General features: G+C 42.3%; 1 protein-coding gene across 1 annotated transcript in view; it reads left to right on the plus strand.

Moving 5' to 3' along the window:
- Window positions 1–21,034, plus strand: part of LOC308087430 (uncharacterized protein) — a 91,650-nt gene extending 70,616 nt beyond the window's left edge. Inside the window, exons 4-5 of the mRNA XM_080431275.1 lie at window positions 12,514–12,707; window positions 20,220–21,034. Coding sequence (XP_080287401.1) covers window positions 12,514–12,707; window positions 20,220–20,451 — 426 coding nt within the window. The 3' untranslated portion in view covers window positions 20,452–21,034. The remainder of the gene's footprint in view (window positions 1–12,513; window positions 12,708–20,219) is intronic.
- Window positions 21,035–27,668: the final 6,634 nt, after the last annotated feature.

A 27,668-nucleotide genomic window follows, 5' to 3' on the forward strand; every position in this document is an offset into this window, starting at 1 on the left:
CATTTGCTTTTTTTCTCCCCCATATATTTTTCATAATAAAAAAGTGCGTATCGTATCGAAATCGTATCGAAGTTGTGAGCCAAATATCGTATCGTATCGTTTGGTGAAATTCGGCACACTAATAGATAGATAGATATATATATAGATATGGGTCCAGCATTTGTTGCCTCATGCAACACTCCTCGTCTCCTCTTGCAAATCTGCTAAGCTGTAATAACCATACACCGTAGGAGAAAGTCAAAGTGACCCAGAAATACGTGTTTTTCTTTGGCTTCTATTTTCCACTGAACAGACAAAAGTCTGATATTAACCTTCTAAAAGTATGTTCTTCCTTCTTTCCAATACATTTCTGTAGCAATGTGATTGTCTGTAATTCACTGCATGGCGTCATAAGAGACAACACAGCAATACAATGAAAAGAGAAAGTCAAAGTGACTTAGCAATAAGATTTTTTCTCTGTCTCCCTTTCAGAGGGAGGCAAAACGTGGATTCCAGTTTTCACGGAACAGACAAAAGTCTGATAATACTAACCTTTTTAAGTTTGGTCTTCCTTCTTTCCCTTCCGTTTCTGTATCAATTTGGCCCTGGCTCGCAAATAATAGAGTTACGGGGGACATGCTGACATTTTGGTGGATTTAAGAGGTGGAATGGGTCTGAAAAATGTCACAACTTCTTTGTTTTAAGGGTTTGTTTTCAGTGTGAAAGTGGCTGTGTGATAAATCTTCTACTTATGGATGCTTGTCTGTTAGTGGTGTGTTTCTATATTGCTATTTGAAACCTCACAGTGTATATGGTACGACAATGACAGAGTGCTTTTTCCAAAGCGTGTGAAAACTAAATATGTAACTGAAAATGTGTCCCCCCTTCAATGTCCTCATTTTTTTGAAACATTTGATTTCCTGCTACCTCATTGTGTGAACAAATCTGAGCATAGGGCAACATGATGCTTACTTCAAACAAACAATTTTGTCACTTTGAATTGCATTGTAAACCAGTAAACAAGATTTAGAGAGGAGAAAGTTGAAATTCTATTGCTTTCCTCCCAAATTCTAAGTATCAATTTAACCACTTAAAACCCTACTTTTTTTTACTGGAGTCCTCCAGGGGTCTACACTAGTTCTACTCCTTTTCCCCTCTACATCAAATATCTTCTGCAAAAATAGTCGATCTACAAGGTCACAACACATTGCAACTCGACACGTTGTGACTGAGCTTGCCGAATGTTCGCCTATTTTTGCTGAATGTTCACCTGCTATGACAAATTAGGGTTACATTTGTTAACTCTAAGAGTTAAATGAACACTCAGGATTTTGCTGTGTAGGCTACATTATTGTACGTCTGTGGGCACCGGTATCTGAAATGTGAGATCACAATGTGAGAAATTTTAATCCTGATGATATGCATCATAACTATTGTAATTATAGATCCCCGGCCTCTCCTACATTATTAATTGTCCAAAGCGTAATGATTTATTGTGGTCCGGCAGAATGATTATTCATTTTCTGGTTGATTATACCTGTGGGCGGCAACAACACTGTTCTGGATTAGAGCGTCTGCTAAATGAAAAAGTATTCTTCACGTGAAAAGATGTCCTTGGAGAAACAACTCATTTTTGCTTTAATCAAACACATATGAAGGTGTTGTTGATTAAAGGTGCCATGGCCCCCATTCAGTGGGGAAATTTGGAATGAGCGTTATTGGTTTTGCTCTTTATGAGCGAGATGATTTCCTTTGTTTAGACTGTGGAAATGAAAACAACGTTATACATGCAAGGGAAATCCTAACTACTCGCATACTTTATTCCGCTGAATGGTTTGCAGGTCGTAACTTGGCAAAGGGCTCAAACCAAAACAAAACACAAAGCTCACCACCTGAATATTACACTGATGGGACATTGTCGTTCATCAGCATTCCAAAAGAACAGCGGAGTGACAGGAGCCTGTGTGTACAATACAAGCTTGCTTTTCCATCAGGCAAGTCTGGGTCTGCCCGAACTGTGTACGCCAGGCCAAGTTCAAACTTCACCTTGAGAAATCCTAGGATCTCAACGCTCAGTGGAATGCACAGGTGCGGACACTGTCGTAGGAGACAGTTCCTGCTAACACTTGATCTATTTGACGTGTCAGGGGGGCTCAAGTCGGTGGCAAGTTCCTGTGGGGACTGCTGAAGGGCCTCATGCAGCAAGCGAAAAATAAAAGAAAAAATTCCAAAGACCCAAGTGCTTCCTAGAAAAGAAGCTAGAAAAGGCCGCTGCACCCACAATATGTCTGTACACAGTGAAATCCTCTGTTAAAGCTGCAATCTGTAAACTTCATCCCCTACCCGGGATTTGAACCCAGGTCTCCCGCGTGGGATAACAAACTTCTACCTCTCTTTCAAGACGAAATTCCTCCTGCTTGGCCAGTGGAGCTATTGCGCTTATGAGCTTGACAAGTACTACTTGTCAACCTGTAGGGTAGATGTCCTACCCGACACCAGAGTATGGAGACCACCAAAAACCACTTGTACTAATTATATTGTAATAACACGCTCTACCATTCGGATTGGTTAAAATATTATTTTATTCAGTAAAATAAGTTCCGGATTGCAGCTTTAATTTATCCATTTGTAACTCTTAAAACCAAATGGACCCGTAAGGCTCCATTTGGTTACATTTGTACACGCTCAGAGTTAAATTAACCCTGAGGATTTGACTGTGTACTTAGAACCACAACATCACTACTGACAGTTTGTGTAATAACACTATTACTCTGACAAGCTTGGCAGGGAATGTCCGGTGGCAAATTAATCTATCTGTGTCCAATTAATCAATGCTGTGTTTCATGCTCAGCCTATACTCAAGCTCCCACTTCCACATTACTTCACTGATATCCCCCGACGTGATGCATCGGGGGAACGCCACGGCATGCATGAAGAATACACAAACGCCGTCCTTACGTATTTTTTCCCTTTCTGCGGCCCGAATCGAGATTCGCGCAGCCGTATTGATCCGAATCCAATACTTTAAGTAGTTTCTCTGTTGTAGTTATATTAATGATCAGTCCGGAGAGAAGCTCCGAAGTGCTCCGTTTGCCGCGGTGATTGATCGCGAGAGATATCGCTGTCCCCGAGACAAAGGTCCGCAGGACTTTTCATTATCTGAATTGAATTGAAGTTATCCGATTAAAGAGGTTCAGTCAATTGCGGAGTGCTATTTGTCATTAATTTGAAAGGAGGGGACCAGATGAGGCATTTTAATGGTGCTTTATGATTAGGGCCTGTGGCTGGACATCATATCAGTTTTGGGTGATTTGTGACATTTGGTGTGCCCGCAGTGAGCATATTTGCTGGGAATAGTGCAGCCGACCTTTACAGTGCCGGCTTTAGTCCTTTGTAGGGGAGGCAGAGCCCTGCTTACCCTGGAGACCCCCCTGCACCCCCCTTGTCCGGCCACTAAAAAGGAGCGGCAGATTAATTAACGGACCTCTGCAGCCAATGAAGACAGGTGGCAATAACCCTGATAAGAGACAGATCTGAAGCCTCTCATACAAAACCAATTTCAACCGCGCCCCATTTTTCAAAAGCTCATCAGGGTGAGGGACGAGAGTGTTGAAGCCGTATGGCCGCAGAATTTGTTTCTCTCTGATTGCCTTGTCAGGATATCTTATCCCGTGGCAGATGACCAAAACCCCACCCTTCACAGACAAACTCCCTGCCTCCATCGCCTCCCCAAACACATACACAAACGCTCGCACATTCTTTCTTTCTTTCTCTCTCTCACACACAGTCTGTCTCACTTCCTCACACACACACATGCACATGCACATACACTTTCACGCGTGCGCGTGCACACACACGCACACGCACACGCACACGCACACGCACACGCACACGCACACGCACACACACACACACACTAACAACTGAAAGGAACTTTTCACTTGTCTCTCCCTTTATTTGATGTGGACTGTCCAATTCACTTATTAACTTAACTTCAAAAGGTCAATGTGATGCTTGCTCACCTGAGAAAACAAACAAAACAAAACAAAACAAAAACACAGACGTTCTGCCTCACTACGCAGATTCACCTTGATTTGCACAATGCATAGCCTATGCATGCACACATGTATTACACCGGTCAGTGAGGGAATTATGTTATTCCTGCTGAAAATATTGATTGAGGCACTAGTTATACAGTACCTGGTGTCTCAATATTGTCTTTCTCAATAACGAGAATGTATCAACAGGATATGTTGATAAAGTTTCAACCTGAGGCGAATCCAGTAAGCTATGGAATGGAAAGTCAACTTTGGCAATTTTCTCCTATAAAACATATCTATTGTTGGTCTTGTTGGACGCCCCAAACCTACAGTAGGCGCTCATGGCTGTGGTGCTGCCATCCATTGGGAACTGGCACATACTGTAGCAATGTGCCACTAATGCATAATTGGTTGATTCAACAGTATATCAAGGTTGAATGCAAGCATTCCTAACATTTCACCACTCTCATCTACACATCCTAGAGAGAGAGAGAGAGAGAGAGAACAGTGATTTATATTTAGTAGTGCGCCCGTTTCTCCAAAAGTATGAGCTTGTAGATCCGCCGTTTCCGGTGAGCGACACAGCGCACAACCAAGTATAAACCATGCAAGAGCCTCAGTGGGTCGATGATAGGACAAGCCAGTACTGTCCAAACACGGGTCCCTCGGGAACATTAATTTTCAAACACTCCCATGAGTGAGAAGAAAGGAGAGGAGAAGGAGAGCACTCCCAGCAGGGATTTTACTGGGAGGGATCCCACTGAGCGTGAAGATTAGAGAGTGGGAGCCACACACACACCTCCGTCAAACAAACTTGTTGTCTCTTCTTCCAAGGAGAGCATAATGGAGGCAAATTAATTTCCCCGAGATTAATGTACACGGTAAATATTTTAGCTCAAGTACTTATCTCCTTTGAAAGTCTCAGTATGGACGCCCACCCCATACCCTCCAACCCCCCTCCTCCTCCCCCCCTTCCCCTCCCCTCCTTATAGTGTGTGTTGAAACAGCCTGGATGTGGAAGCAGCCTCCTAATGAGAGAGGAGATTCCAACGCAGCCTGATGGTTCTCATCAATCACCTTTCTCCTTTGGAAGTGTGATACGGGCTGTGGGAGAGGGGGCTTGCAGAAAGGCCTGGGCCGGGAGTGGAGGGAGGCATCAGGCTTTTAATCTCTATAAGTTAATAGACTTTCTAGTTTGGCCCCGGCTAAGTGGAACTTCGCCCCTGTTGTTAGCAAACAAGTCGTGTGAACACTGCAGCTGCTTGTCTCAGGAGCAGCGGCATGCGGTTTGCACACGGCGTGAGTCAACACAGAACTTGTGTCACGCCTTAAAATAAGATATCTGACAGCAGTCCGAGGACACGCCACCGACAAACATATCAGAGAAATCACTGTCAATTATTTATTTTAAAATATTAATAATAATGATGATACGATACAAAATGCATGGCCGACAATTGCATCTACTCTAATTTAGTGCCTTTTCCTACAGCGACGCTCCAGGATTTATTTATTCTACAAGATAGACTTTCTAAATGTACAGAGTCAGCATGTTAGTCTTCTGCAACATGTAGAACCACAAGTGTGTGAGTGGTTGACTTACTTATGTTTAAATATTTATGTCTCATCTCTTGACCAGAAAGCAGAATACAATCACTTAATGTTCAGCCATTGAGTTCTCTCAAAGGGCTGTTCAAAAATGTCCGGACGTCTTCACTTACGCATATGATAACGTGTGAACAGTTAATGGATGGTCTCTCTCTGGAAGAGTGTATGTGGTTGTGGTTGTGGTCGTGGTAGGTGGAGGGGGGAGGTGGGAGGGTGGATGTAATGTGGAAAATATGTGGAAAATGTATTTGGGTTAACTGTCCACTGATTAATAATGATTGTGTTTGGATAAATAGTGTCCTACTTTCGGAATCTGTGCCTCTAAATATCCCCAATAGGCTTCTTCGCTCCGCACTGATTGATCGGTGTGGTGTTTAAAGGTCACAGTCATAAAACATAAGGATGTAATTAACACGCTGCTGTCTGTGATTTTTAACCAGTGCTTAATATATTGTATGTTGTGTTACTAAGCTTTATCTGGGAGCACTGGCGTGGTAGCTATGTTCCAAAGTGTGAGGGTTTCCATTTTTCTTTTTTTACCAATTTCAACTTTGCGTCCCTATTTTGGGCATTATACAGTAGGTCTACAAGCTCACAGGTATAGGTATGGATCTACAAGCTAACAACGCGTCAAGGTGTGACATGTTGTGAGATTGTACAGTAGATCGGCTATTTTCGTTATTTGTCGTATAGCAAAGTATAAAGGGCTTAAGCAGTGGTGGACAAAGTACTCAAACCCAGTACTTGAGTCAAAGTTTAGAAAACCCCGGTGAAGTTGCTCAGTCAAATTTGTACTTGAGTTAAAGTACTGGAGTACTTGCTTTAAATAAATGCATAAAATACTTGAAATAGCTAGTCTACAAACTCACAACACATCACAATGTGAAGCATTGTGAGTTTGCAGATCGGTTATTTTCACTATATATGAAATAGGGCTTAAGTGGTTAATTCATAATGTACTTTCCCCCTTCCTGAAATGTAGTGGAGTCAAAAGTACAATGGTCTTTGAAATGTAGTGGAGGGAAAGTAATCCAAAAATGCAAATACAAGTAAAGTACAGATACTCATCAGTGAACTTAAGTAAGTGTGCTTAGTTACTGTCCACCACTGGGCTTAAGTGATTAAGATTTGATACAGTTGTTGAACAAACACGGTGTCCGTCATCAGAGGGCAGGAGGACGGACCGTGGCCAGTCTGAGATTCTCGCATATGTATTTCCGTCTTAAATCAAGGACTCCTTTTTTAGAATAAATGAACCACTGTGCCTCTATTTCCTCTGGACACCTCTGGTCCTCGTCCATCTTACGCTCTGCACAGCTTACATTCTCACATTTAATGTGTTTTCTTCTTATAGATACTGTACTCAGCTTCTTAGTCGGCAATCAATTTGTCTGGGTGTGGTGGCGATGGTGGGGGCCGTCAAAATAGTTGTTTTGTGTGTTGCTTTTAACCCGCATTCAAAGGGCAAGGCCTTGATATGACTAAAGCCTGAGGGGTACATCAGTGAACGTGGTGCTAACAGCTTCAATTAAACGAGCCTTTTCAGGGTTTGTCTACACAATAATGTGTGCAGTTGCTTTCAGTTCTACCTGGAACCAATGTAATGACTTCCCAGCACTTCAGATTCTTCTTGCGTTATCCCTTTCCATTCCAAAATGACAAAAGAAAGGCAACCACTGTATAGCGACACATTAGCTCTCAAAAGCTGTAACCTTGGAAGTCCATTCACATCTCCTCCGAGATTGGAAATGTGTTTTTGTTTGCAGAGACATTTGTCTGATCATCTTGGCCGTCGGTGGTGAAAAGGATGAAATCAGCTCATACAGTGTAGACACTTTTATACTCTCTCCATTAGACTTTTTAAAGACATGTGAGTAAAACTTATGTTTAACACTCAACTGAATGCTCTGCAATATGAACCAAATGAATCACCCTTTCGATCAAGTAATCACAATGAATAATTTCTTCAGTGTATTATGGTATTATTAAACAGTTACCAATAGTTATGACCTGAAAGTTTTAAAGCGCCATGCATACATAATTCTTTTTTTTTTTAAAGGAGAAAATGAAACAACATAGACCAGGAGTTCTCAACCTTTTCTGAGTCCTGAACCCCTTCCGTCTCAAAGGTTCAACTGAAGTACCCCCTATGATTTAAAGTTTTGCACAATGGAAATACATGTTTTAATTGCACTTTAAAAAGGTGGGCTACTCATATAGTGAACGGTAAACTTTTATTACAATTATAAGTCATTCCAACTACATTTTTGTACAGAAAATATATACATATTACAAAAATGTATTCTATTTTCCCCCTGCAGTACTGGTAAGTAACCAGGGGCGCCGATATTTGTCGTGAGTGAGTGCCCCGCGAACATTTCCGGTTTCTGGGCGGATATTTTACTTTTTGGGGGGGGTTTTGTAACTTTAATTCGGTTAATTTACCTGCTAGGTGAAGACAAAGCCTGGAGCCGGCAAAAAAATAAACAAATGGGAGCGAGCCCCCTCGCCCACTGGGTGCTCGTCGTTTCGTCCTGGGTGCTTTAGCCCCGAGGCACCCACAGTATCGGCGCCCTTGTAAGTAACCCTAGGGGTTCAAGAACCCCTGATATAGATCACCTTATTGAAACAAGAGTCGGCGTAGCAACCATTAAAGTAGAGAAGACAGTGCTCTATATGGGGATTAACAACACGGTTGGAAGGCAACTTTGACATTATGATTATTTGGCTGCCACATCATCTTGATTGATAGGACACTTTATTAACAGTTTGCAAAAGATACAGAGGTACAGTTATACAATAATGCTAAAAGTACAACACAAAAAGCCTGTAGGTCCTGTGTATTAAATTAATCAAGTCAAGACATATAAAGACACATAAAGACAATACTATACAAGAGATCATCAATACTAGGAGCAGTAAAAGTATATTTACAGAAAAACATTGGGGGGTAATTTATTTTGGCAAGCTAGAAGACTTGTCTAGCTCCAGTTGCAAATTGCAGACAGGTGCTCTTTTATTAGGGTTTTGAAGGAGGGTAGGGAGTTGCACTTTGTGATGGCTGGTGGTAGGGCACTCCACATTTTGGTGGCATAACAGTAGAATGAATTCATCCCCATGTTTGTGCCGAATCTGGGGGGAATGAGATCAGTGGAGCTCCCTCTGGTGTTGTGCCCGTGGGGGCATCACTCACTTTTTTGAAGTAGTCAAACAGGTACATGGGCACTGGTCCCTTGAGTATCTTGAAGAATCTGTCTTTCTTGAGAGATTAATCTATTTAAATGATAAATAATCAATTGACATGACCAAAGTAATTTCTGTTGTAGAGCCATGGCCTGTGAATGCTAAGGTCATAGGGTTAAGTTAGGCAATTCTAGTAAATAGAATTCTACGGATTCTATTTACTATATAGGTCAACATCACTATAGGTTGCATTTTGGTCTCCTGTTCACAAGTCATTCATTAAAATATTAATTAATTAATAATTAATTAATAATAAAATGTTTCTGATATGTAGGAAATGTTCTTAATTATACAAAAATATTACTTGGGCCTCAAAATTATTTTTCTATATTTTTAACAGTCTGGTATAGGTTTTTGTCACGTCCCATGTGCTGCTTATGCATGCGAGGAACAAGTAGTCAAATTATATGCAGTGTTATTGACCCAAACAGAACAATGGCAGTCCATCTAATTACTGAGTGATCAGTAAGAGATGACACTGAGTGTGGTTGTTCACCCCAAAATGACCTAATGACAGGCAGCTTTGTTTCGCTTTTCATTTGTTTTGTTCCATTTAGTTGAAGGGGAAAAAATACCACAAAAGCTAATCGCTACAAGTGGACACCACTGTTTCCCGGCAAATTAATCAGAGTGGCTAAAATAAAAGGGGTGCAAAAAGTTCAAGATGTGAACGCAATGAATTGTATCAGGCCCTCAGATCCCACTGACATGGCTTGCTTGTGGAGGAGCGAGCCCAGACAGAAAGGGCTGAGTAATGAAGATGGATGCATTCTGTTATCAGGCAGCCACTTACTGGGGCCTGATGTAACCTTAAACATTGTGGAGAGCTCAGTCACACAACGAGTCTAATTAATGAATAGCAGCCACGGAGGAGAACAAGGCAGCGCGCATTTGCAGATGAATTCCAGACACTAATCAAACGCTGCGAAAGTGGTTAGTCTGTCTCCAGAACAAGACAACGTTTGGCGAGGATTTTAGATAATGTTTGTCTGCATAGGTTACATTATGCATATGGGTGAATGCACACGTACTTGTGTGTTTGTCGGTGTGTGTTTGCACGTATCTAATGCAGACACATGTTACGAGCGAATGTGTGTGTTTGTGTGTTTCTGCATGGAGGCCCTGGTGGGCTGTGAAGCGTTGCGTACAGCAGAGTTCCATGCCTGGGGTAAAACAGAGGAGGACAGGTGTGAGACTGCGTAACTCTGAACTGTTTATTCTAACAATAGGGCTATTCTTTACTTTCCATTAAGGGCCCTGTGCCGCAATTATTTGGATTCTCTGTTTTGTGTTTCGCTCTTGCCCTGCTTTGCTGCTCACTGCCTGTTTAATGCATCTGGTGTTAATGGTACACATGCTAAAGCAGTGGTTCTCAAACTTTTTCATGTCAAGGACCCCTAAATTGATATGTATTAGTCCGCGGGCCCCCATCAGAAAATATTTTGTGCCAGGGACCCCCATACAAGATTTGTTTAATGTTAAAAAAAAATCTGACTTTTTCAAAACAAATTCAAGATGTTTTTAAAATAGGAGATCTACAAGACCTAGCCCTTGTAGATCCGCTATTTTCAAATAGCAGATGTACGGTATATATACAGTAGGTTTAAAGTGGTTAAACTGATTTTGTGGCTATATTAACTCATTTTGCTGGGGATCCCCTTGAACCCTCTCAAGTACCCTTGTTGGTCCCTAGACCCCACTAAAAGGCAGAGAACCACTGTGCTAAAGTATCACCAGCACTCCGTCCTTTAGCCACAGGAACCCTAGTGTCCCTATTCTGGGGGGCGAACATTCGTAGAAAATTGCCGATCTACAAGCTCACAGCACGTTGTAGCTGGGCTATTTTCGGCGAATAGATTTGGTGTAGAGGGAAAAAAGGAGGGGGGGGTATAGATCCCAACGAAGTATATAGGGCATAGCAGTTGCGGACATTTTCTGGTTCCATCGTTCCAGACCCCATTAATTTTTCCCATATAGATTTTCAAAAATATTTATATCAATTAATTTAAGCCTAGAATCAAGCCATCCAGGATCCTGGTGATTCATGACCATAAAACATTTGATTCTGTGAAGAAGAAAAAAATGAACATTTAATTATATTATTATATATCCGCTGTCCAGCCCGAACCTGCTAACTCCAAAACGCTCATTGTTCAGGAAACGAAAAAAACAAAATATACGTTTTTCAGGAAATTAAGAAAACCTTATATTTTTAAAACAAAGCAATACTGCCTCATCAAAGTTGGTATAGTGACTTTATATATAGTCAGATACTTGCATGTGTCATTATATTATCACCACTTTACCCAAATCCAGCGCAAGTGGAGATAGTAGTTTCAGACGAGCAGAAATCAAGCTGAAATGGAGTTAGGTGTCCAAACAACAATAGCTCCACTTGCTGCTGAGGGAGAGGTTTCAAAAGGGTACAAATTTCCAAAAGCTAACAATGGATCTCCAAGCTCACAATGCATCACAACAACGTGTGAATTAATGCCCTGATGCTTCATGACACTTATATAGGCCAACAATAATAAACAGGACTTTAAATATTACAATAACTTTTGCAAAGAGGGGTTCACAGAATTGGAGTTTCAGTAGAACTAGCGCGAGTCGCGACAGAAATGCTATCAACTCCTTTCTTCTTGTCACATTGCTGCTCTCTTCATTAAACACTTCATAGATTTTAGAAATATAATTACAGTACACTGCATAGTTTTAACCTTAACTATGGTTTTAACAGACTACGGGGAGTTTGTTTACGTGATACTCCTCCTCATTCACTGCGCAGCGCGCTCTGTTCTGTGTTGTGAAAAGGCTGCAGCAGAGTAGAGAGGGGGAGTTGTTTGTTTTTGACGGACAGTTTGAGGATCCAATGGAGTTGGGAGGTTTCGTCAGAGGCGCTTTTTAATACTTTTCATTGGTTCAAATGTTTAGATTTTTTACACAGACGTAAAGGGTGTTCAATAGCGTTGATTTATGAAAAAAAAAAAAAAAGCTGAAAATGGAGTTAGCTGGTTCGTCCCGGACATAGGCCTACTATATTTAATAAATACCCTTTGTTTTGCGGTTTTCAATTTTCTTTTTTCACAGAATCAAATGTTTTATGGTCATGAATCACCAGGATCCTGGATGGCTTGATTCTAGGCTTAAAATAATTGATATAAATATTTTGGAAAATCTCTATGGGAAAAATTAATGGGGTCTGGAACGCCGGAACCAGAAAATGACTGCCGACTGCTATGCCCTATATGGTTGAAGCGGTTAACCCATTAAGACCGGGAACGCATCAGTGTCATTTTAGATGTCTTTGGCTATTCAAAAATAGCAGCACCACGCTATGAGCTTGTAGATCTGCTATTTTGGGGGGGGGAATTAAAAAAGTGACAATTGTTGCAAATCTTTGAATATATATTTTTAAAGCGAACATTTGTAACTCAAATCTTTGCTTCTGGTGGTCCCTAGAACAAAATATTTTTAGATGGGGGTCCGCGATCAAATACATATAACCTTGACATGAAAACCACTGATGTTATTACAGCAACATATGGTTTTCAGAAAACTGTCCCCGGATTGAATGGGTTACCGTGTAACCGCTAAATGAAAGTCAGGATGACCTGTTTGCTTTCTTCTTCCTTTGACCCAGTACCACCTCCAACGGAGCTCTCCATGGCGGTCAGTGACCCAGCAGATATGGCTGATGCTCGTCACTGCCTTCATCCTTCTGGGATTGGTGGCTTACGTGGTGTACTACCTGATGATGACCTTCGACCCCTCACCCCCCGAGTTCAAAGTGGCAGCTAGTGGCTTTGGTCTTCTCACAGTGATCCTTGTAATCATGTGAGTATTAACTACTAACGCAATACTTACCTTAATAATTGAGTAAATGTTGGCTAAACAATAATATCATTGGTTAATAAGTCATGGATTTCATTGGCAAATTAACCTTATCTCAGATAGTCAATCTGCTCTTTAAAATGCATTAAAACATACCAGCTACTACATAATGTTGACAAAATAACCATAGTGTGTTGGATTACCTATCAAACAGGTTTCATGTCTCTGCAAGTTAATATCATACTGAAATGAATGGAATCCAATGCTTTTTCTCAAAAATGTACCAAACCACAGACTGTATGTTTTGGAAAATGGTCTGCACTCTGCAGTAATGTCAAGTAAACCGTGAGTCGTATTCAATGGATTAAACGCGCCAGACCACCAGATATGGTCCTTTAAGATTCTGCCATACTATGCCTCTTGAAAATACATTCCGTTTGTGTTTCAGATTTTATTCAGGTCATGTTTCCAAATAAGTTTGGCATGTCCCTGTTTCATTTATAAACTATGTGTGCCACTTTGAAGTAAGAATATTTACTATGTCTTCAAAGTAGAAACATTACTGCCCAAGTCATCCAAATAATCAACTCTGAAAGCATACGCTCTCTCTCTCTCTCTCTCTCTCTCTCTCTCTCTCTCGCCCCCCCTTCCTCCCACGTGTGTGCTCCCTCACTCTTTTCCCCATTTTGATATTGCTAATTGGAATACTGCCTACGGTACTGTAAACCATTAGTAAATGAACAGTCTGTTTTTATTAACATCTAACTTGTAAATAATGCATTAGATTCCTGGCATAAACATCACCACTTCTGGGTTTGGGGAGTAACATATGGCACGCCAAGACATCACGGTAATCCCATTACAAAAGAGAAATGCGTTACATGTAATCTGTGAATGTCGATATCACACAGAATCGGATTACAGATACTTTTGAGGAAAAGTATGTCTGTTACTTATTATTGGATGACTCACAAGTATGTGTTTTAATGCAAACGAGGTGTTTTGATTGGGGCATTATGTCGTCGCCCACTCTCACATCACTTGGCTCATCCTTGATAACGGTTGCAGGGGATGATAATTACTGAACAATCCAACACTGAGCTGACAATTCTCCAATGATATCACTGACTGGATACTCGGATACATGCAGGATTAGGTAAGCAGCTGTTGTTATGACTTTAAGCAGGTAATCAGCCAATTGTAATAGATTACACTTTATTGACCCAAATCAACTCCATGCTCATATTAAAACAACCTCTGAGGGCATTTAAAATAAATTAATTTCAAAATACATTGTTTGGCGCAATAGAAAATAAAGCCTCCAATAACCCAACAGGCAGTTACCGGTGCCAGCAAGAGAATTAACCACTTAAACCCTATATACTTTGTTGACCGGGGTCCCCCGGGGGTCTTGTACTTGGCCACCTCCTTTTTCCCTCTACGTCAAATCTCTTCACTGAAAATAGCAGATCTACAAGCCCACAGAGCTTGTAAGCTTGTAGATCGGCTATTTTTCGCTGAGCGTTCGTCTCATATATGACATGCCCAGAATAGAGACGTAGGGTTCATGTGATAAAGTCAAAACTTTGTCCCTGTTTGTTTTTAGTTACACAGAGAAGCTGTTTGTAATCAACTCAACAAGGCTTGTAACTTTTCCCATTAACCAGTTTTGTGAGGGAATGTGTCCAGAAAACTGGTAATTAATGATATGGTTGCACTGGTAATGTGCTTCTGCTTCATTATCCTGTTGAAGCCCCTATCCATGCTAGTAATGAGCTGTAATTTTATGACAGGAAATTAGTTTGTTTACAACACATTCAGCCGCTTCAGAGACAGAGATTCTTGGCAGTGCTTTGCTTCAGGTATTCACATGAAGTTTGACTGAAAGAGGTGAAGATAGTGTAACTTGGGGCAACAAACAGAATCACTCTTGACATGTTACATGGACTTTAGTGGTTGTTTAAGATCGCCGAAGCACCACAGCACTAATATGCAGTTTAAGAGTGGAGATACTCCTCAGTTTAGGGATTCTGAATGGACAATAGGCCAAGGCTGCCTTTCATCAAGGAACACAACGCTGTTTCTGTTGTTATTATAGGTAGTGAGCTTGATGGGTAATGTTATTAGGATGGGGAAGGAGGGGGGCTGCGTAGGATGTGCCAGCCTCCTGCTGCCCTCTGTCAGCGTACATCTCAGTCAGTATTGGCCCCGAGGGTGGAAGTCCTCCCAGGGACCGACCCTTTGTCGCTCACTAGCTTCCAGAATGGATGCCTTTGGCAATCTTTGCATAAGTCCAGATAACGATTTAAATAAATAAATAAACAAATATGACACGTTTCTAAGTTCAAGTGTTAGCTCATTTGGCATGCTTTATTCGTTTCCTGTACGTCGCCAACTCTTAATGAACATGGGAATGAGCTGAAACGTCAGTCCAATGTCAGAGGAGCCAAAGCATGTTGCCATGCTTTGTGGTGATTGGTCAAGGCAGATGTCCACTGCTGTAAGCAGTGTGTCACCTCCTTTTATAGCTGTATTCTGATAGTAATCATTGCTATAAAGTGTTTATTCAGAAACAGGGGTCTCCCCGGCTCTCCAGCTCATTAATAAACTGAAAACATCTTTTCAGGTGGGATAACAATTTTATCCAGTCAGGAGAGTGAACTCCATAAAGATAATTTAACAGCTTCAATTACTGGGAAGTGTTCCAGTTTGCACATATTTTGTTTTGTTTCATCACTTCCAATTTCAATTGTTTATTATGTATCTATCCTGTTGTTTCTTCTGATTGGATAACATTGGTATCCTCATCCTCGCTCTATAGCAATGCTTTTTAGAATATAGAGCTATTTAACACTTATTTTAACATAAATATATAACTTACACCACCTTTAATCATAAACCAAATGTAACTCTACTTGTTAAACAACACAATCGTCATCTCATGTTTGCTATTATTTTCATGTTATTATTACAGATATTTTGCTCCACATGCAGGATCCTTCATCCTGAATGTTTATGGAAAGATCTGAACAGCAGCTGAACATAATCGACGCCACACTGAACATATTTCTCAACAGAATATTATATCCTCAGATCTGAACTCTATCAGCTGTGTGTGTGTGTGTGCGTGTGCGCGTGTGTGTGTGTGTGTGTGTGTGTGTGTGTGCGTGTGTGCGTGTGTGCGCGTGTGCGCGTGCGTGCGTGCGTGCGCGCGCGTGTGTTGTGTGTGTGTGTCTCTGTCGCTCTTCCCCTAACGAGCTTAAAGACACTCTTACACCTGGTTTATACTTAGCTGTGCGCCGGTGTCTCGCACTCTTGTCGACCTGCCATTTCTGGTGCGAGACATGGCGGTCAGCAAAGAATAAATCAGGCTAAGAGATGTTAAGCCGATGATGTGCACAGATGAGGCTATCGTATGATGTCGGAGTGCGTGGCCCTTCGATCAGAAACCCTCCTTAATGCCTTTTGTCTCCGCGAAGGCGCCCGTCCGCCGCTTACCGCTGCAGGTTCTTGTTATTGGACACATTTGCACAGTCACATGGCGTTTGTTCGGCTTCATCTGCCTTTCAGAACGCTGTCACACAACATGTGCCCCCCTCGCTTCCTCCACTGTCACACAGCACCGAGACAGTGGCCTGACCACGCCGCTCTGCGCTGTGAATTTTTATATGCCATCGCCCGGAGGTTAGAAAGTCTCATTATGCCGTGTTAGATTTATTAAAATAGATTATGGAAATGTTAATTAAGTCATTAATTACATTATTTAAGCAGCATTGACAGATAAGGGAGTGCGTGTGAGGGGAGGGGTGGGGGGTGGGGAGAGATGGAACCGGATGGGGGAGGGTGGGGGGCGGGGGAGGGGGGGGGGGGGGTGTCGAGCTCCCTGGGTGGTTTAAAAGGATGTGATTGGTGACAAGGGACACCGCGGCGGCCTGGTCGAACTGCTGGCGCTGACATGATACAAAGTGGCCCCCCCTGCTCCTTCACCTCACGCTACTGTCCACCGCACTTTGTACAGCTGCCAGAGGACGCGTACGGCTCGCTCATCGCCCGTTTTTGCAGATGTAAGTCTACACAAGTGTATAAGATGTCCCTTTTTTATGAGGAAACGTATCTCAATCATTCTACGCAAATGACTTCAAAGGGGATTGGTCCGGGGAGAGCGCAGGGGTGGCTTTGCGGTCACTTTGAAACGCATGCATTATCATTTCAGCGTGCTTCTTTAAAACCAATTCAACTCTATACTTGGTTTATACTTGATTCCAAAGGGCTCTATACTAGGTCCCCTCATTCACTATACACTAAATATCGTCACCAAAAATAGTCAATCTACAAGGTCATAACGAGTCGCAACGTGACACGTTGTGAGCTTGTAGATCTTCTATTTTCGCACACATTTTGCCTTGCTAGGGTTCAAGTGGTTAAACCTTCCATCGCGTGAGTGTTTGGAGGAAACATTGGCTGTGACATTTGAGCAAAGGCCTCAAACCATATTTCCAAGCTGCTACAAAAGAAAATACAAGGGAAGGGATGGTGAGATGAATTACCCAGGAGTTGATACTATGGTCTCTCTTATCTGTTGACAGTTTAGTTACCATGAAGCACAAGAAATGTGTTTTCCAATTCTCCCAGAATTGAGCTTTTCTTTGTCCCATCAAACCTATATTAAGGGAGGGAAAATTGCTGCGATCGTGTGAGATAAGAGCAAATGATAGATGTAGTGACCAACGAAAATGCTTCAATCCTGATCTTAAACGTTGATTTGCCTGAACAGCCTATTATCTGGACCGGGGTTATGCATACTGTTAGCCTACTGGGAGAGTGGCTTTTGTTTGCATCAAAAGCAATTACACGTGGTACAAAACAATACTTAACAGCGGTGACATTTCAAGTACAAAATTAACTGTTTTATAAAAAATAAAAAAAGGTTTCATCAGTTGTGTCGCAGTGCATGCTTTGCAGAGAGAAAATAACCATTGCTCTTGAGTCCCCAGAACCTCTCTCACAGGTTGCCAGGCAGCATGAAGCTGTAAGCATTGATATTAAGTGCCTTTTGATTGTAGAGGGTGATATGAACAGACAGTAGAGAGAGAGGCTACATATTTGGCTGTAGATACTCAGCCATATCTCCACAACATACCGATCAGCTCCAAACTTCTAACCATCAAACCAACAGACAGCCAACATCTAAAAAAAAAAAGAAAAAAGGAAAAAGTATACACAAGTAAACAAGATACGATGAACACACATGTTTTGCATTTTCTGGAACCTCTCCTTTAGCAACTTGAAGTGCTGTGGTGAATATTTTGTTTGAGGTGTGGTTGTGGTAAAATGTTTATCTTGTGGATCGTATCGTAATGGCAGACACATGACTATGTGGAAATAATATACTGTACATAAACAGTACCAAATACCACAAATGCACCACTGTGCACAGTTGTTTGTCAATTTTCCTGTTGAAACATGCATTCAATTGCATTCTAACTGCAAAATGTTCTATTTGAAGCATATTTTTGTATTTGCCTCAGCCAACAGAGTTGGACAGGGGTTATGTTTTCGCCCCATTCGGTTTGTTAGTTTGTCTGTTAGCAAAATAACTTGAGAACGATTGGACAGATTTTCATGAAACTTGGAGGGAATGATGAATAGGCTGCCCTGCAGAGATGATTAAACTTCTCTCTCAAAAAGGTGAAAAAGGTCAAAGTTCAAGGTCTGTCTGTTAGCAAATTATCTCAAGAACAGATTTTCATGAAACTTGGTGGGAATGATGACGAGTAGGCGTCACTGACGTAGTGATAAACTTGTGGGTCAAAAGAGGTCAAATATCTAGGTCACAGTGATATGTCAAGTTTCGAAAATGGGTGGGCAGATTTTCATGAAACTTGATGGGAGTTATTATTCCCCGTAGAGATGATTAACTTTTGGGTCGACAAGGTCACACTCGGCAAGGTCAAAATGCCACGATCACTCATACCTCAGGTAGAAATACCACAACTTCAAAACTGCATAGTGTTGGCCGTGGTACGCACTCATATGCATACTCAGTCAGTGCAATATTTCTAGTCTGACAACACTTTAGCCCAGTGTTCAACAGTGTGTGAACAGTGATCCAAACAGTTCACAGTTAGGAATTACCTCCTTTCCTGAATGACTGAGATGTGATTTCACTGGACTTGGTTGGAGGTACAGTATCAGTGTGGGCCATTATCATGTCCTGTCAAGACGCCAGGAATGTTCGAGCAGCACCCCTGGATGTCAGAATTGTTTTCCACATTCACTAAGAGCTTGTTTATTGAGGAAAGATGCAGAGAAATTATTGTCTCCGCCAGGCCGAGACTATGTTTTGCACCCTGTCCGTCCGTCCGTCTGTGGACAGCTAATCTCCGGCACTGTTGGCTTGATCACAGCGAAACTGTGCACACACACTCCCTGGATGCCAATTCAGAACCTCTGCCCCAAATGTTTTACATGAGCCTGTTATAGCGCCACCAGGATGCCGCTTTTTGCTAAACACATTTTTTGACAGTACTCCAACAGATTTTGTCCAAACATCCCGCAAATCGGTACACAGTATCTCTATAGTTATTAAACGAAACAGCTCTTTCAGATTTTTCATATTACATCCTGATTGGCTAAGAATGGCTTCCAAAGTTTACAGGAGTGCTCCGTTTTGAACAAAATGCCTCAAATCATGAACACCACATACAATTTCCATGAAATTTTGCACACACATTCTCACTAGGCAGAGGAAGAAATGCCACTTGACATTTTTCATGTTTTTTTCAGGCCGATTTGTATTTTTACCTATAACTGCACCGATCTGTGTAAAACTTTGTATGTGCACTCCCTTGAGGCCAAGGAAAAACCTTTGCCCTGCATTTTTCACATCTGCCTTTCATAGCGCCATCAGGAGGCCGACTTATGTTAAACACATGTTTGGATATTACTCCTCCAGATTGTATCAAAATTTCACACAAATCGGTACACATGATCTCTATAGTCTTGTGATCAAGACGGATCTGTTTGATTTTTCTGATTGGCTAAGATTGATATCTAAAGTTGGCAGGAGTGGCCAGTTTTGAACAAAATCGAACAAACGCACATTCGCACTACGTTGAGGAACAAATGCCACCCTTTCAACATTGCCCTATTATAGCGCCACCAGGAGGCCACTTTTTGCGAAACTTTTTTTTTTATATTACTCCTACAAATGTTGTCCAAACATCATGCAAATGGGTATTATCTCTTTAGTCAAGTGATCAAGACGGATCTGTCCGATCTGTCCGATTTTTCACATTCCAGCCTGATTGGCGAATTCCGAACATTGCTTGCCCACACTAACCTACCTGACCTGGCGGAGACCTGTGCACTGAGGGGCACCTTTTCTAGTTTTCAGTGTTTCAGTCTCACTTAACCTCTTAAGCTGCGTGACAAGACAAATACCCAATTCTCAAATTGTGAGCTTGGGCTCTGTGGTGCTTAACTAATGTGTGCGCTTTTGTGATATTTCATCAGGTGTCTGTCACACTACATCAGCAGTCGTTACAAGCAGGCTCGACAGAGCTCCTTCACGGTCCAGGCCAGGGGCTCTGAGGACGGCAGGCCGGACCCAGGCCTGTGGGATCGGCGCGTGGCCGCATCAGCAACAGGCCACGCTTTGTCAGCAGCCCCACTCATCCAGGTGGAGGACAGGAAACAGGACGTGGACAAGAGTGGACAACGTCTGAGCTTCCTCTTGACACTGTGACAGAACGAGTGGGCATACAGAATACCAGACTGGGAGCAGTGGTTTGACAATACCTATACAGAATACTGGAACTGAACTGGGACCAGTGGGTTGATGATACCTACACTAGAGAACGGGTTCTCAAAGTGGGGTCCGGGGACCCCCAGGGGTCCTTGAGGGGGTTCCAGGGGGTCTTCCGCGTTTAAACAAGCTACAAGTTGCAATGCAACTCGTTGTGAGCTTGTAGATCTGCTATTTTTCCCCCTTATGGGGGCCCAGCCAGACCAAATACATATCAATTTAGGGGTCCGTGACATGAAAATGTTTGAGAACCAGCGCACCAGAGAATCAATTCATATTGTACAGTATGTACAGTATGTGGATGCACAGAGGAAGGCGAACATGTCACTTTAAAAGCTTTCACTTTAAAACCTATTCATACTGTACACTGCAGTATGTGGACTTGCTGGAGAATTGCTGTGAGTCACTTTCCAAAGCTTTTGTTTTGCAAAACAATCGCTTTTTCAAGGCACCAATTGTTTTTGTTTTCAAGATTTGTCTTTGGCATTTATGCTTCATTTGAGACAATGACGGTTACCAGAGGGACAGGAAAGGCGGGGGAGGGAGGGGGGGGGGGGGGTTGGGGTAACATGCAGTAAAGCGCTTCAGGTCGGATTCGAACCGGGGCAGGCTGTGAGAAGGACTTCACTATAGCCTTATTTATGTGGTACTGTATGGGCTTTTACCCGGTGATCAAACCGGGATTGTTTTCTTTTATTGTCGATACTCATGCAAAGCTGTTTGCAATGTTGTTGCACTTGTAAATATCGTTTGAATTACATTACTGCACTCCAGCCTGCTTGTGTGACGAGGTGATTTTTCTTCTCCAGAATAGTTCTTTTTTATCACCATTATGTCCATTGATTGACACACTCTTAATCAATGGATGTACTGTTACATGTTGCAAGGCGGTGATGAGGAAGACCAAGTACTGAATGCACGCCGCACACATGATTGTGTCCAAGCCTGGGGGGGAAAAAAATAAAAAAAATAGAAAATGCTGAAATGGCGCTGCTTCCTTAATGATGCCCACACAGAGACAATGGGGCGCCGCGTTGATTAGTGTCACCTGTCCTTGTGCATCTCATCAGCTCCATTATGGCTGCGTCTCCCATCTTCTCCCGCTAATTGAATAGCCTGTGAAGTGGTGACGAACACGGGGGCGAGAGCTGCGTCTGTCCCACACAACGCTCACAGACACAGAAACACTAGCAGTTGTACAAGAGACGCTAAATATCATATAGATGGATCACAGTAACAAAACCAAAAAAAAATAGGTTAATAGTATTTAACCACTTAAACCCTGGCCTACAGTATACTTTGCAGACTGGAATCCCCCAGGGCTCTATACTCGGCCCCCTCCCCCACCGTAAGCTGATAGATCTGCTATTTTCGCCAAATGTTCACCCCCAGAATAGGGACGCTAGGGTTCATGTTGTTAAATCTATAACATCGAGCTGTCGTGTTAGCAAAATTTAAATACCACAAGCTATAGGCTTGAAGCCATAGGCTTAGAAGACTAAGAGCTTCAGATAGGGGAAAGTAAACAAGCCTTCTTTCTGTTAGATCTGCATAGGAAAGCTGGAAGTAAAAGAAAGATTATTTTTTTCACTCAGAATGCATAAACATTGTCCGCTGTGATGCGGGGCTGTAATGTCAGCGACTCTCCCGCCAGGCAAAGAGCTTCATCGTTATCTGCTTGTGCCTGGAGGCACAGCCACTGTGAAAGGATCGTCCTCTCTCAGCTCTGCTTCTCCAGGAATTCATCCTCTCTGTTTTCACCTCTCGGTCACAGCTAGCTGACTCTCAGCAGAGCACCAACTTAGCGCAGGGCCTTTTTCTTGAATGATGCGGGGTGGCAAAAGGGAAGCGCCGCCATTCCACCGTGTCGCGCGCCACACGAAACTGGTAAATGCCACGACAACGGGGGCTACGGAGAGTCTGCCCGGTATCTGCATGGTTCTGGGGGCTTAATGTGTGCAACGCGGGGGCCAGATGGACAGTTCCATGAGTGTATGGAGTGTGGATTATTCTGCGGGCTACATCTGGGGCTCCACATGGTACAGCAGACTGCAATGAGAGGCTGTCAGGCACACAAGGGGAGGGCACCCTTCAAGTGGGTACCCACCTTACATCTATGCCCACCGACAGGGCGTCGGTGCAAATGGCAGACCAAAAAGGTTACAGGGCCGTACCTGAATAAGACAAATGTTCCTCTGAATCCAGGCAGGCAGCCCGTGGTCTCCATAATGTACCGTACGTCTCTGTCTGAACACTGTGTCTCGCTCGTTCAATTTTGTCGACCCTCTTCTTTTCCATCTGGAGATGAATGTGAATGTGGTTCAAACAGACATTATACACAGTGTTCGTTTACCTCAGAGAGTAAAAATAGACCCAAATAGACCCGAGGCCATTCTTAAAAAAAACAAAATCCTAACAGTTTTTGGAAAAAAATCGAAAGAAATACATTTTCACAATTTTTCAAAAATAGCAGATCTACAAGCTCATAGCTCGGCCGCGCTATGAGCTTGTATAGCTGCTATTTTTGAATAGCCGAAGAAATCTAAAGTGACACAGATGCGTTCCAGGTATTAATGGGTTAAGGGTCAAATTCAGCATTGTATTCCAGCCCTGACCTGCATTGAGACACACTGGCCTCTGTTGGTTCTCATTAACTTTCCCTATATACAGATCCACTTCAACACACAGAGGCTAAATATACTGTCGAATTTATCTTGAAAGGCCTGTTTTTTTCTTTTCTTTTCCATTTACTTTGAATATATGAAACGTGAGGTCTTTCTGACAACAGTATAAAATCTATTATAATGGAGTTATAAACAAAACAAAGAAACAGTGTTGATATTAGTCAGGGACAGGCCAATGCAATATGAATGACTTCACTGTCAGCTGCTGTCAAAACAAAGTGTACCTGCTTGAAATGATTGAAGTAATTCCCATAATTAGCAACCATTATATCTGTATAAAACCAAACTGGTATCAGCACGGACAATTCATATTAGTGATTCAAAATCACATTTTCCCTCGCAGTTCACTTGCATTGAAAACAAAAATGATATTGTATACGGCGGTCTCCTCATAATAGATTGAAATTCAGCCAGGGTTTCTGTTTGATCACAGCTCATTAGGACAGTCCATCCATTATGAATGGCCAGGGATCCATCAGGGGAGAGATAAACCTTGGTCCCTCTGCAGACTGTGATCCAGGTGAACACACTGACGGCATGACCAGCCACATGCGAACAAGATATTTCTGCTTTGAAGCACCAACGCAGATTTGAATCGGTGAACCCCAGTGCCAAATGCCCAGGGTTTGAGTGATATGTGATGTGCTACCCGTGGTGGAGGATTAAACAAAATACAGATGGTGTTTGCATACGAAACAAACGTAGGTAGGTAGTCTCTTTTCTGACAGGGGGGGGAAACAAAAGCATTAAAAACTTTGTATTTAAAAGTGTAAAATTACTATTGTAACTATTAACTTAAACCTACAGTGTATAGGCCTACTTCACTGTATGTAAAAAAAATTGATATACAAGCTCATAACGTGCCGTGTTGCGGCACTTTGTGAGCTTATAGATTGACCATTCTTTTTTTTTCGCCTATTTCAGCCAAATGTTCTTCTATTTTTGCAGATTTTTCGCCTATTATGCCCACAATAGGGGTCGTTAGGGTTCATGTGGTTAAGAACCAAGCCCTCTACAGTAACTGTTGATAAGAGACCTCAATGTATTTTCTTGTAGTACTGTACCCCACATATAACTTGAAGCAGTTGAATTTGAGAGTGTCTCGTAAACCTAGAAGTCATGATCAAGCATTGTGTTCTCTCCCTGCATCCAGACGTTTGTTCTTATCTGTTCTGAAAGGTGAGTCACTATGCTGCTACAGACCAGATGATGAGTGAATTTTTCTTGACCTGTAACGGAATCTCACATGACCACAACATCACTTCTTCTGAAGGACAAAGGTTGCTGACTGACCGATATATCTGAGTTGTAAACAAGAACGAAAGCACAATTCCTTCTGACCGCCCTAGTGTTTGAGTTGACTTGAATTAAGTGAATTACCAGTTCCCTTGTGTAAGCGCCAGGGATGCAGGGTGGCATGTGCATGCCATTACAAGAATGATAAGGATATCTGCATGGGCTCGCGTTAAAGGAATTACACATAGCATCCTGAGCCCTCTGAGACGGTGTGACAGTCTTGCGCACAGTGGCAAGTTTGCATGACATTAAAATGTGGTGCGGCTGCAGAACGTCCAGAGACTCTGTGCCAGTTGAGCGGCTGCCTGGCTGAAAGAGTCAAGACACAGAGATGTGGTCCTATTGTTATGCAAATAGCCACACTATTGTGCTTAAACAATGCATTAATATGTCCCTCTTCTCATGATAACATCAGAAGATGCGCAATAACAGAAAATGATGTCCTCAGAGGTTATTTAAAGCGATATGACATCAGAACTTGACATTGCAGAAAGTCCTTACCGCCTGTCCAACTGGTTTCATCTCCAGCTTCGATAATAAAAAAGAAGAAAAAAAAGATGAGGGACAGAAGGTTGCTGTTGAGTCACGGAGACTATATGGGGAAAACATTTACATAATAGTATGTATATTATATTCCGCTCCCATGTTATATTTGAATGTAAACTGAATTTGTGTTGTGTTTTTTTTATGCATGGATACCAAGAGAAGTGTTGTACAGTGGCTTAAACACAAGACACGTGGCAAGGTGTCCGATAACTTTGTCTTCCACCTGTAATCTGATACTGCGCAGAAAGGAGGGATCGGCCTCAGCTCCCAGGGTGATTTATGATTGAGGACATGTTAATAAAAATATCAAAACAATCTGAGCTCTGGTGGGGAAGATACCGGTCCACTACGTACATCATGCTCGACAGGCCGGTGCTGGGAATAGCCTACTCTGTGATATTATGCTGGTATGGTTGCCCCACTCTCCTGTTCTTGAATAGAATTTGCAGTTTGCTGTTTTTTTTTCTTCAGGGGGTTGGAGGGGACGGGGCGGCACTATCCGCACAAGGTGACATTTACCCAAACACGTGCTCTCATTGCCTGGTAGATAAAGAGGGGCGCCATCTTTGATATTGTGAAGCCTTGAAATCTTGGCCCAAGAGGAGTACAGGAGTTTAACACGTATAAGCCTTATATACAAGTCTGACGAATAGCGAAAATAGCAGATCTATAAGCTCATAGCTAATTTACAAGTTATGAGCTTGTAGATCTGCTGTTTTTCCACCCCTTATTACCATAGAGTTGTTTGAACAATCATTTTCTACATTATGCCATGTTAACCACTTGAACCCTACAGCATCCCTATTCTGATTGTGAGTTTGTAGATCTGCTATTTTCAGCAAAGAGCTAATTATTATTATTAAGTATAGAGGATATAAGTGGTTAAATAAACAACATTTAAGGTAGAATAGGGAAGACTCCAATTGTCTCTGCAAAAAAGCAGTCACTCTGTTACTGCAGTTCAGTATTGCCTAATTTATGCTTTGCCAAAAATAGACGATATATAAGCGAGCTTGTACTTCTGATATTTTTCAGTGTGTGACACCTTTGTACATTGAAGTATAAATCAGGCTAATGGCCATGGAGGCTTATGGCTCTCTCTCTCCAACTCAGACAAGCTTGCTGGGGTTTAGTCCAGTCAGATTGCAGCTCATTTGTAAACTATGGAGAGAGATTTGTCTCAAAATCAACAGCCTCTCATAGCCAATTGTTGAGGACTCTGCTAATTCACCCACCATTAGTTGGTCCTGCGTACATTAGTTAAGCATTTACTGGTTAGTATTTGAGATATTTTTAATGAGAGTTGAACATTGTTAATGACATTGAACATTCAGCTTTCTCACCCAACAAGTAGGGGATTGCCTGGGTATCACCCTTTTATTTTCTTGTATCTTTATATTTACATGTGGTCAGGTGAAGATCTGTGTCCATCACTCCTTGACTGCAGTGAGAGCACAGTCCTCTCACTCTGGGAAGCCAGGTTCGCCGGCCTTTCTTGATGTCCAGGCTGTGCACTCTGTCTGTACATTGTTAAGATGTTTCTCAGTTTAGTCACCGTGGTCAAACATTCTGCCATGGTGTACTGTCTATTTAGAGCCAGAGAGCATTCAAGTTTACTATGGGTTTGTGTTGTTTTGATCATCATAATTGAGGGTTCGAGGCCTATAGGCTCGAAGCCTCTTTGTATCTCTTGGCTTTCACTATTCTTCCGCCGTTTTTTCTGTCCTGGCATAACCGTGTGGTCACTTTCTACGAAAATCGGCAATATGGTAGAGGGCTATGCCAAACGGCCAAGGCACGAAACTCACAACCATTGGCCAAAGGGTGGCGCTGTAGCACTCAATTGAAAATGGCAACTTTGAACAGGTACAACTCATGCCCTGTTTGACCTACAGCCATGAAACTTCGATACACACATGCGTCTCCTCATGCCTAACAACTTTCCCACTCTTTTTTTCAGACAAAAAAAATCTTTATTGGTAAATGTTTTGTGAACCAGTGATCTAGAGTAGTTAGCGAAACAGGGGCTTGGTTCATAACGGACGGAAAAACGTATAGATATCAACAGACACCATCAGGGTGGCCATATCTCTCAGCCCCTGGTGGACTGTAAGGGCGCTTCATTATATGACCATTCACAGAGCTCCCGGCTTCAATTTCATTCCTTTTCCAGCCAACCCAAAAAATCCCCCTTCTTTTCCCTTCATTTTCCTCCCGCATTTCTAGCCAATGAAATCTCCCCCTCGTTTTCCTTCCGCATTTCTAGCGAATGAAATCTTCCCCTCGGCTCATTTGCCCGTTAGCTAATGAAAACCCGACCCTCACCCCGTTCCCCAGCCAATCAATGTGATGTTTACCCGCCCCGTCCCTGCACTCTGATTTCCTCAACGGCGGCCATTGTTGTTTACATGGAGGCTGAAACTCTGTGCTACTCTAATATGCCACTAAATTAATTATAGGCACGGCAAGAAAATAATGACTGTCTCTTGGTGCTGTTTAGACCCCAATAACATTTCGATTTTATGTTTTATATGTTTTTGATGACGTTAAGACCTGGATTTTTATCTGTCTCACAGCATAGGCCATTATGCTACAGTGGTCACACAGCACTTATTGTGCTATTGTTGCATA

Source organism: Gymnoscopelus braueri, assembly GCF_963280865.1.
Source record: "Gymnoscopelus braueri genome assembly, chromosome: 6".
NCBI classification, from domain to species: Eukaryota; Metazoa; Chordata; class Actinopteri; order Myctophiformes; family Myctophidae; genus Gymnoscopelus; species Gymnoscopelus braueri.